General features: G+C 38.0%; 1 protein-coding gene across 20 annotated transcripts in view; it reads right to left on the bottom strand.

The window, feature by feature from the left end:
• The window catches only part of LOC139762765 (uncharacterized), a 172651-nt gene that overhangs the window by 94417 nt on the left and 65584 nt on the right, over positions 1-12650 (bottom strand). For all 20 annotated transcript variants that reach the window (XR_011715831.1, XR_011715833.1, XR_011715832.1 and 17 more), the window contains 4 exons: positions 12497-12648; positions 8307-8372; positions 3241-3360; positions 1372-1504 (listed from right to left, as the gene is read on the bottom strand). Coding sequence is in view for 16 of the 20 variants with exons in the window: in XM_071687890.1 (XP_071543991.1) it covers positions 1372-1504; positions 3241-3360; positions 8307-8372; positions 12497-12648 (471 nt within the window). In the remaining 4 variants the exon portion in view is untranslated. The remainder of the gene's footprint in view (positions 1-1371; positions 1505-3240; positions 3361-8306; positions 8373-12496; positions 12649-12650) is intronic.

Here is a 12650-nt window from a genome sequence, read left to right as displayed (position 1 = left end):
CCTATCTCTTGACCTCTTGCCTCTTCCTCATATATATCTCCCAGTCATTTGCACTATTTCCCTGCAAAAATCGTCCAAATGCCTCTCTTTTCCCTTTCACTAACAATCTTACTTCATCCCACCACTCACTACCCTTTCTAATCTTCCCACCTCCCACCATTCTCATGCCACAAGCATCTTTTGTTTATGGATGGGATTGTTAGGGAGGTGAATGCAAGAGTTTTGGAATGGGGGGCAAGTATGCAGTCTGTTGTAGATAAGAGAGCTTGGGAAGCGAGTCAGTTGTTCGCTGATGATACAATGCTGGTGGCTGATTCGAGTGAGAAACTGCAGAAGCTGGTGACTGAGTATGGTAGTGTGTGAAAGAAGAAGGCTGAGAGTAAATGTGAATAACAGCAAGGTTATTAGGTTCAGGAGGGCTGAGGGACAAGTAAATTGGGAGGTGAGTTTGAATGGAGAAAAACTGGAGGAAGTGAAGTGTTTTAGATATCTGGGAGTGGATCGGCAGAGGATGGAACCATGGAAGCAGAAGTGAGTCACAGGGTGGGGGAGGGGGCGAAAGTTCGGGGAGCGGTGAAAAATGTGTAGAAGTCGAGAACGTTACCTTGGAAAGCAAAAATGGGTATGTTTGAAGGAATAGTGGTTCCAATGTTATATGGTTGCGAGGCATGGGCTATAGATTGAATTGTGCGCAGGAGGGTGGATGTGCTGGAAACGTGATGTTTGAGGACAATATGTGGTGTGAGGTGGTTTGATCGAGTATGTAATGAAAGAGTAAGAGAGATGTGTGGTAATAAAAAGAGTGTGGTTGAGAGAGCAGAGGAGGGTGTTTTGAAATGGTTTGGTCATATGGAGAGAATGAGTGAGGAAAGATTGACAAAGAGGATATATGTGTCAGAGGTGGAGGGAACGAGGAGAAGTGGGAAACCAAATTGGAGGTGGAAAGATGGAGTGAAAAAAGATTTTGAGCGATCGGGGCCTGAACATGCAGGAGGGTGAAAGGCGTGCAAGGAATAGAGTGAATTGGAACGATGTGGTATACTGGGGTCGACGTACTGTCAACGGATTGAACTAGGGCATGTGAAGCGTCCGGGGTAAACCATGGAAAGTTCTGTGGGTCCTGGATGTGTAAAGGGAGCTGTGGCTTCGGTGCATTATTACATGATAGCTAGAGACTGAGTGTGAACGAATGTGGCCTTTGTTGTCTTTTCCTAGCACTAACTCGTGCACATGCGGGGGGAGGGGGCTGTTATTTCATGTGTGGCAGGGTGGCGACGGGAATGAATAAGGGCAGACAGATTCCCAAACATTTCTAATTTTTAATTCTCTGCAGCAGTATTACTTATCTAACTAATCTATAAAAGAACTTACGAGAAGGTTTCTTAGGTTCATAGTAGTCCCCTTGCGTAATTTGCTTGACCAGGCGCTTAAAGTTGGAGCCATCGAATGGCATGGCTCCATATACAAGCGTGTACAGCAAAACTCCTAAGGACCAACAGTCAACCTGCACAGAGAACATTTGGCTATATTTAGGGAACAGCTGTGTTGACATAGGGCTTCCATTATATTTATCAGCCAATACTAAATTTACTAAAATACATCATCTAACATCCTATATACATTATCTATGAATCTATCACCTAATCAGTCTACTTATCAGTCTTTTAATAACAATCTACCTATAAGTTAGTCAGCCCATCTGTCTACAGTACTTATCTATCTATCAATCAAGATATAGTGGAGTAGATCCCTTCCCTAATATTAAGTACAGCTAAGGTGGTAAATGCATAATCATCTCAAAAATATCATTATGGTGACTCACTTCATATTTACCAATACTGTCCCACATACTCCTTCACTTATTTTGAAATTACTTGTATCTTTATCCACACTCCTAACTTGCACATACTCTCCTAGCCATTCTTCCCACATTCATTCTTTGCACCAACACCTATTACTCTTCAATTACTTTATCAACTGTTCAATCACAATAACATGTATATCTTAAACTTCATTTTTACCCCTCTGTTCTCCTTCCTGCTTATTCATCCAAAAACACAATCCACCCAGTTATCCTTTAGTGCCTATGTCTACCATGTTTTTTTTTTTTATCAGCAAGCAGAAAAGAATAAATCATCATTGAGGACCTTTATTAACTCATACAAGCCCACCTTACCCTACGCATGCAATCCTAAAGCTGCAGAAGCCCTACAGAAGGGATCCTAGAGTTACATATGAATTCTATATTTATACATAATCACTTTATCTAAATTAGCAAAGCATTGCACAATAAAGATACACAATTTACTTCTTTACACACATCCACACTCTGAATTTCATAAATAATAAAAGAAAAACTGAGCTTACTATCTACAGCCAAGCCCCAGAGACTACTAATCGATGGGTTACCTTGACTGCTTAATGGGTCCTGGTTAAGACAATGATTGCACGTCACCACCTATTTATCACATCGATTCGATTCATTATATCTGGTGCATGCCTCTCACCATCCTGATTGTTCAGAACCCAATACCATAATGCACTCTTAACTCCAACCTTCCATATTTTTCATAAAAATCCTTACTAGTCAAAACTTTAGAGTACCATCATTCAAATAAATTTTTTTTTTTTTATACTATTCACCATTTCCCGCATTAGCAAGTTACTTTAAGCTACACTTTTTCCCCCACAACATTGCTGAAAATACATAATCCTCCACATTCAATAAGTGAAATTCCCAGCAGATACAACACCCATCTTTTTTCATTCTTTGTTTTCACTGCATACTTATAGTTTTCACTCACAATCTTTTCTCGACACATCAACACAGTATACCCTAAGTGGTTAGAAAAAATGGAAATCATGAATACAAAGCTTAAAAACCTCTCCTATATCCAGTGTGTCCAGAGCAGAATGACAAAAATAGAGGCATAATCATCTTTTATACAAGACTCAATGCCAGACCCATTTAAATGAAATCAAAATTCTTTAATGGTTTGAAAAATACAATTACTGGATTACCACCCACTAAGAAAAAATTATCATTTTCTTAATTATGCAGCTCTGGTTCCCTGCACTAATCAATTCTACTTATTTACAAAATATACAGAAGTATCCCAATAGGTTGAAAGACTATCTACAATCAATATGTTTCTTGGTATACTTAAAATGGGTGAAAAGAAAATTTATACCTTTTGCCCTAAACAATATCTTAGAATACAAAAACTTAAAAAAACATACTTCTGGGCCTGTGTAGGGGATGCCTTTAACGATCTCAGGAGAAGCATACAGTGGAGAGCCACAAAACGTATCTAATCGATGTTTTTCATCAAATACATTTGAAAGACCAAAATCTGCAATCTGTGAATCAAAATATACATAAAAGTCTCCTGATAAACTAAAAATAATTCATATTACATACTCTAATCATAACATGCAATGATTCTTTCATAATGCTAAAAAACACTACAGAGATCCTCAGTATAATTGCTCTTCAATCAACTATCATGCAAGAAATAATGCAGACTAATTGTACATGCTGTATTCTACTAGGAAATGATATTTTCCAGAATGAAACAGGGCTCTGCTCATCAAGACCTAAGTAGAACAGTAAGCAATTTCAAGCATATCATGAAATAACACAACAATTTTTTTTACATAATAAGTGCTATCTAATAAAGTAAAATGAATTGTAATACACTATATTTCTTTCAGTAACAATTCATCAGGTTCTTTTAATACGCTGAAACAAACGTATAAAAAGATAAAATCCAGATACAATCTAACATCCTCAGCCTAGCATTCCATGGTTCAGCACACGTGAAGGTACTGTTGCTCAGTGCATACATTAAAATGCATGGTGAAAGAGTGACTGATCTCAATTTGCTTGTGTGTGGAATGGATCAAACAACATCAATGGGAAGGTAATCAATTTTTGGCTTCATTCTAATAACAAAGCCAGGGCAATATGCTCAAGAGTTAAAGATAAGTGACCCTTGAGACATTTCTACTGAATGACACATGTTGAAATCAAAGCATCTGCTACCTGCAAATAAGCAGAGAGAAGTTGTCCACAGGTGATGCGGATTATATTATTCAATTAATCTAATCAAAGAAAAAACAGTACTCTCAACAGTACCACCATAAATAATAACATAAACAAAACCGTTGCCATTAACATCATTACTTGCAACATCAGAACCACTAACATAACTACCATCACTGTTATCATCACCATCACAATTGCTGACAATACCTTGACCACCACACTAATACCATCACAGAAACTCCTCCTCCCTCATCTCATACTTCCTTTCAATGTAAATCTTTGAGCTCTGCTAATCAAACATAACATTTCAATTTCCTTCATATCAAAATAACCTTTAACACTTTAGGTGCTGTGAATGGTCAATCTACTATTATGTAGCAGGATGCTATCAGTGTCAATCTACGTACTTAATTCTCCATGATAAATTGAACTCTGCATGCATGAGTCACTGATACTGCACAGAGGCCTCAATAAGCCATTAGCAACTGACGGCATCTATAACGTTAACACACTACTGACCATAACATCCACTGCCATGCCCATTAGATAGGATTGGCCAATCCCATAAATAAACTCATTCCTAAACTAGGAATGCTTATATCTTAATATATGAGAAAAAGTATGGATTTCATAGTTTTCTGTACATAATAATAATATGAATAAATGGGTTACACAATTTTTTAAATGCTTAAGACTTGCCAATCCAGTAGACAATGTATTTTTCTTTAACTATGCACAGGTATGTCTTAATTCAAGGGAAAAAGTAATGGTTTCTATAACTTGTGTTAACCTTTTCGGACCAAAAAGAGAAAAATTTCATGCTTGGGGAGAACAAATTCAATTCTCCACAAAAAGTATTGTTCCAATATTCAACAAACCATTGAAATAAAGGCTTTTAAGTTCCAAAATTCGATTAGTTTTCTTATTATCACTAACATACTTAAACAAACATGGACTTAACCATACTACCTCAGTTGTGTTTCCTTTTCAACCCCCAAAAACCTCACGATTTATAAGACAAAAAAAAATTTTAACCTTAAATTTTCAGAGATATTCATATTACAATGATGAAAATCCCTTCAAAACTATTTTTCCTCTGCTATCATCATTTTAATAACATGTATAAGTTTTGTAAAATAAGGGAATAAGGCCTGAGTAAACAAGTGGGTTGCCACTAAGCATGTATATAATTCATCTTACCTGCACCTAAAATATTTTATATTACAGAATAAATCTCTCATTATTAAATTTTTTCATAACAAAATCATATATGTTTGTACAACTATCAGCTGCAAGTCAGATGCCATGTTCCTAAGGTCAAGTATGCATTAGTAAAACTACTTCCACTTGTGCTACAAACATTTTCTCCTATTACTAAAAGGGTAAGGGTGTTCACACAAGCAATCTCCACATGAAATGAAAACAGATCATCATAAAGAAATTCAGGCTCATCCTCTGCCTGGTCCTTTAAATGATGCTAAAGCTGCTCTATTTCCTAGTTAGAAAACTCATGAGAAAGTGGCATGGCTAGAGGGTGAATGGCTATGGGGATAAATAACCACACTGCCATTTCAGCAACCACTCTGGCCCAGTAGGCAGCCATGAATAGAGGAAAAACTCAGTGCAGATATTTACATCAAGAGGAGTCACCTGTCTTGGATAAACTCATCTGAAGAAGTTTTATAGAAGTCAAACCTCATCTAGATCAATTCAACACTTACTTTTCATATAATCAGCCATTCCATCCCTAACTCCTTAAGTTTTATTCATATGTAAACCTTTGAATAGCATAATTTCAACACAAACCTTGACTTATCGTATGCTTATTCATTCAGTCACTATCCTCTAAACTCAGTTAAGTGTACATCTTAGAATGGCAAAATTTCAACACATACATTCTCTCCATCATTTAAATGGAGACCTTGAAACTGAATCATTCACACAAAACTTTTCCAATCCGTCATTAAAAACCTGACCTTTAAACCCACAAATTCAAACTTACTCTGTCATATAACCAGATACTTTTAAACTCCATTAACTTAGTGCCTATCTTTCAACTGCAATGCTTATCTACAAAACTGTGAAACCATTCCATTTAATCTTCAACCTTCATATTTTAAATGCAAACCATTTAACTCTGTCTCTGAACCTAACTGTAACCTTTAAACTCCAATCATTGGAACACAAACTTATGAAATCTATTATTTAAAACATTATAACACCAGATTCTTTTTCCATTGTTGTCTAAAGTTACATATCTGCTGGGAATAATCTGTTGCTACTGGCTAGAAATATTTTTGTGATGTGTCTGCTATGAAGGCAATAAAGTTACACTACATTTAGAAAAGTTGCTGTTATGTATTTGTAAGGAACACCCTACTGTTAGTCATCTATTACATGAATGTTGTTGCTGGATGTTGGTTAAGAATGAGTTACTGCTGTCCATCTGATAAGAATACAATCCGTGTACTATTACATTCCTTCAAAATCAAAAAGAAAGTGGGGATGTTAGTATGACTTTAATAATTATTTTATCTTTTATATTTTCTTTATTATACTTTGTCGCTGTCTCCCGCGTTAGCGAGGTAGCGCAAGGAAACAGATGAAAGAATGGCCCATCCCACCCACATACACATGTATATACATACACGGCCACACACGCACATATAAATACCTATACATTTCAATGTATACATACATATACATACACAGACATATACATATATACACATGTACATAATTCATACTTGCTGCCTTTATTCATTCCTCTCGCCACTCCACCATACATGAAATGACAACCCCCTCCCAGCATGCATGAAGTAACGCCAGGAAAAGACAACAAAGGCAACATACGCTCACACTCAGTCTCTAGCTGTCATGTATAATGCACCGAAACCACAGCTCCCTTTCCACATCTAGGCCCCACAAAACTTTCATGGTTTACCCCAGACGCTTCACACGCCCTGGTTCAATCCACTGACAGCACGTCAACCTCGGTATACCACATCGTTCCATATCACTCTATTCCTTGCATGCCTTTCACCCTCCTGCTTGTTCAGGCCCCAATCACTCAAAATCTTTTCCACTCCATCCTTCCACCTCCAATTTGGTCTCCCACTTCTCGTTCCCTCCACCTCTGACACATATATCCTCTTGGTCAATCTTTCCTCACTCATTCTCTTCATGTGACCAAACCATTTCAAAACACCCTCTTCTGCTCTCTCAACCACACTCTTTTTATTACCACACATCTCTTACCCTTTCATTACCTACTCGATCAAACCACCTCACACCACATATTGTCCTCAAACATCTCATTTCCAATGCATCCATCCTCCTCCACACGACTCTATCTAGAGCCCATACCTCAAAACCATATAACATTGTTGGAACCACTATTCCTTCAAACATACCCATATTTGCTTACCGAGATAATGTTCTCACCTTCCACACATTTTTCAATGCTCCCTGAACTTTCGCCCCCTCCCCCATCCTGTGACTCACTTCCACTTCCACGGTTCCATCTGCTGCCAAATCCAATCCCAGATATCTAAAACACTTCACTTCCTCCAGTTTTTCTCCATTCAAACTTACCTGCCAATTTACTTGTCCCTCTACCCTACTGTACCTAATAACCTTCTCTTATTCACATTAACTCTCCCCTTTCTTCTTTCACAAACTTTACCAAACTCAGTCACCAACTTCTGCAGTTTCTCACCCAAATCAGCCACCAGTGCTGTATCATCAGCAAACAACAACTGACTCGCTTCCCAAGCCCTCTCATCCACAACAGACTGCATACTTGCCCGTCTCTCCAAAACTCTTGCATTCACCTCCCTAACAACCCTACCCATAAACAAATTTAACAACCAACTTTAATAAGAATATAAATGCAGGCTTTCAAAGCAAAGGCAGAAAGGACAAAGCACAGAAGTGGAGCTTGACAATAACAGGAGGAGGTGGGATGTAGGGTAATATTTCTTTAGTTATAAAATATGACATAAAATGAGAATGATGTGTGTGCAAGGAATCTGAGCTGGGAATGAAAATGTGGAAGAATATTTGATAAGTACAAATAAATAGCTACAATTGTTTATCAACACCCATACCCAATAAAGACACCCAAATTTTGGGAAAATCCATAATTCAGCACCTGAACAGTGCCAGTAAGCTAGACTAAAGAGATCAAAGTGTATACAGCAATTTTTTTAAATATTACCACACCAAAGAAATTCCATAAAATTAACTAAGGACTTACCTTCGCATTACCATCCAAGTCTAGTAATATATTTTCCAACTTTAGATCTCTGTGGCATATTTTATGCTGTAAAGAAAAAAACAGTCATTAGTTATAGACTGGTAATAACACTATTTATGAACAAAGATTTATATAAATACAGTGAATGAATAATGAAAGGGTGGTAAAAACAGATCTTCACCGATGTTTTGATGCCTATAATGAAGGATCATCAAGAAAACTACCTCTGATGTCTTTTATGGCGAACAAGGGTAGTGATTTAAGGTGCTTTGCTTCCTAGCCCCAAGTCCTATGAGCCTTTTTTGGAAAGGATGATGTCATATTGAATGTATTACTTTTCTACTTCATGCACTCAAACACATACACACACACACACACACACACACACACAAATTAAAGGCAACTGAGTAATTTGCATTACAACTCAAAATGGTAAATGGGTGTGCAGTAAGTTTACAATCTTCTAAACATATACAATCTAAATCTATTGTTTCCTCTCTTACCTTCCTCGCAGAATCTACATTTGTTACTATTAGATACATTTTTTCACATCCTTTGCAAACTGTTTCTAACTTAGGTTACAAATACACTCTATCATCTACTTGACATTTCCAATTTTGAAACATTTGTAATCTCCATAAAGTTCACCTTCACGGCACAAAATGTGGGGGGGAAGGCAACCTACTTTTGGTGTTTGCCAAAGAATTTTTCATATTTGCCTACCATATCCCACATTAGCAGATATGGTAGGTGCCAGGAACAGATGAAGAAAGGCCTCATTCGCTAACATTCATTATCTAACTGTCATGTGCAATGCACTAATACCACAGCCCCCTTTTCACAACCAGGATCCAATGACCTTTCCATGATTTTCCCCTGGCCACTTCCCATGCCCTGGTTGAGTCCATTGAATAAAGCACTGCTCCAATTCACTTTTTCCCATGCACACCTTTCACTTCTTGTTCACACCCCAACCACTTAAAATCTTTTTCACACCATCCTTTCATCTCAATTTGGTCTCCCCTTTTTGTTCCTTCCACTTCTGACACATATGTCCTCTTGTCAACCTCACTCTCCTCACTCATTCTCTCTATTTGTCCAAACCATTTCAGAACAACCTCTTCAGCTCTCTCAACCACACTCTTCATGACCACACCTTTCTCATACCCTTACTCAACACTTCCACCTTCCTCTGCACATCCTAATCCAAAGCCCATACCTCGTATCCATATAACACTATTAGGAAAACTATACCTTCAAACACACCCACTTTCATTCTCCCAGATAATGACCTCTCTTTCCACACATTCTTTAATGCTCTGAGAACCTTCACCCCCTCATCCATCTGGTGACACACTTCTGCTTCTATGGTTCCAACTGCTGCCATGTCAACTCTCAGGTATCTAAAATACTTAACTTCCTCCGAATTTTCTCCATTCAAACTCATACCCCAACTAAGTTGTCCCTCTATCCTGCTAAACATAATAACCTTGCTACTCTCAACTTTCTTCTTTCACATACTCTTTCAAACTCAGTCACCAGCTTCTGCAGTTTCTCTCTCAAATCTACCATCACTACTGTGTTCTCAGCAAAGAACAACTGATTCACTTCCTAGGCCCCATTCATCTCCTACAGACATAATTCCCCCAATCTCCAAGAGTATTCCATTAACTACCTTATCATCCCATCCATAAACAAATTAAACAGCCATGGTGACATCACACACTCCTACCACAGAACCACCTCCACTTGGAACCACTCACTCTCCTCTATTCCTATTCACACACATGCCTTACACTCTCAATAAAAACTTCTCACTGCTTCTAGCAGCCTTCCTCCCATGCCACATATGCTTAAAAAATTCCATAAAGCACCTCTATCATCCCTAATATGCTTTCTTCAGATTCATAAATGCTGCACACTAATCTTTATGTTCCCCTAAGCATTTCTCACACACATTCTTTAAAGTAAACACCTGATCCACACATCCTCTACATCTTCTTAAACCACAATGCTCTTGCCTGGTCTGAAGCTGTGTATATGCCTGCATATGAAGTTACATGAAAATACATAAGATAACCAAATATTGGTTTAACTGAAGTGTGAACCATTTCATGCTGCAGTCACAGAAAGGATGCGCTCTAGAGTACCAGAACAGTTCTTTTCGAAATCATAAAGTTAAGCTAAAAACTGCTCAGTGTTAATCTCATCAAACCTCTTAAGCACCTGCAATTTGCATAATGTCTCCCATCTTCCTTCTCTTTCAGTATGGGTATTTCTATGATTGCTAACCTCTTCCTGTAGCTTAGTTCCTTTAACTCTGTTGTCTACCTCAGGGCCTTCTCCAGCACATCATGTAGGGTGAGCAAACTAGTACTGCATACCCTAATTTGGGTTTCACATATGCAGTACATATATTTCTCTATGTCCATGCACTTGGCAGCAATATTGATTTAACTATTTGGTAATCTGTTCTTGAAGTGATCTAGAAACAGGTTTGGTGCTGTATTGAACACAATGGCGTTTTCACATGCTGATCCTTGAAATTTGTTTCCTTCATGATGGCAGTCATAATTAGGTCTCCCTGTCCTATCTTCATCACTGCACATCTAACTGGATCAAACTTATTTGCTTTATATCTAACCACAGCTGTAGCCAGTCTCTGTCTCTCTCTGGAAGTTTTCAAAACCTTGAAGACTCCTAACTTCTTATAATTCAAGAATTATCTGCAAACAAATTCTGGTATGATTCAGTTCTTCTGGCAAGGCATTTACAAAGATCTGGAACAGAAGCAACCCTAAAACTGAGCCCAGTGGGACCCAACATACCTTTCAGGTAGTCCAAATACACTCCATCCAGCTAGTCATCCCTTTACCATAGAAGCCAAAAAGATTTGTTACATATGATCTCCTCCCTTTGAACCCTTAATTTCTCTCAATGAAGTAATTCCATGTAAGTATTCATAGGTGGTTTCCTGATTATCTTCAAAACCCTTTCAAACTGCATCCACAGAAGATACTAGCACATAGATTGATGAACTGTGTTTACAGGAGATAATGACCTATAGTTTGGTGTATTTCCCTGTCACATCGTAGAGAGGGAGAGAGAGAGAGAGAGAGAGAGAGAGAGAGAGAGAGAGAGAGAGAGAGAGAGAGAGAGAGAGAGAGAGAGAGAGAGAGAGAGAGACTTGTTCTCTTCTAATCCCCTGGGAATGGTCCCTATTCTGCTGATTTTTGAACAACTCAAGTCACCTGTCAAGTAACTGTGTATACTTTTCAAACATATAAGGCGAGATTTCAAAAGGTCATGTGTCTTAATTGGATCTTTAAAGATCCGGTGAGATGTCTTGCCCTGCTTGCCATCATTATATGTATAACTTGAAAAGAGTTCTACACACAAATGAACCGCACATCATCACCTGTGTATATGTAACTATAGTGCCTTTTTGTGCAATTTATCTATATTGTCTGCACTTAGACTATTCTCTTCATATGTTCCATATATCCACAACTTTGTTAATATACAAGTACAATTTTGCATCTTTTGAAACTTGATTTTATGCTGCTTGTAATGACTTCTCAATTAACTGAAATTTCCAGTTTTGAGATATATTTCATCATGTCTCCCATTTTCCTTTACTCTTCCCAAGACAGCAATTCCACAGCTGTTAGCTATGATTTCAACTAAGTTCCCTTGCATTTTCACATGTTTCCTGCCCAACTCTGGACCTCTTCCAGCACATCAATAGGTCCAAAAACTGGGGCTGCATACTCTGGACAAGTTCTAAAGTATGTGGTAAACCCTTTCATTAACATCCCACTTCAAGGCAATATTGATGTTAATTGCTGTAATAATTTGCCTCCTTGAATTTCTTCTTGATGTGATATTCTGAAGATTCAGTACAAAGGCCACATTCATTCATACTCAGTCTCTAGCTGTCATGTATAATGCACTGAAACCACGGCTCCCTTTCCACGTCCAGGCCCCACAAAGCTTTCCATGGTTTACCCCAGACGCTTCACATGCCCTGGTTCAATCCATTGACATCACGTCAATGGATCATGCACTCAACAGTTCTAGAATGAGGAAAATTTCTGAGCTTGTAAGCATTTCCATAACATTCTTCCTTTACAGCAATATTGTAAATAGGAAATCAATTTTCGTAAATCAAAAACACAAAAAAAACCAACCTTGTGACAGTAATATGTTGCAGATGCCACATGACGGAATATTCTTCTAGCCTCATCCTCTGATAGCACCTTGCGTTCACTAAGGTAGTCATAGAGTTCTCCACCTGCAGCATATTCCATCACCAACACCATTTTTTCTCGATTCTCAAATACT

This window comes from Panulirus ornatus, chromosome 44 (assembly GCF_036320965.1).
Source record: "Panulirus ornatus isolate Po-2019 chromosome 44, ASM3632096v1, whole genome shotgun sequence".
Classification (NCBI taxonomy): Eukaryota; Metazoa; Arthropoda; class Malacostraca; order Decapoda; family Palinuridae; genus Panulirus; species Panulirus ornatus.
Note: the sequence above shows the minus strand (reverse complement) of the source record. Positions and strands in the feature narration are given on the sequence as shown.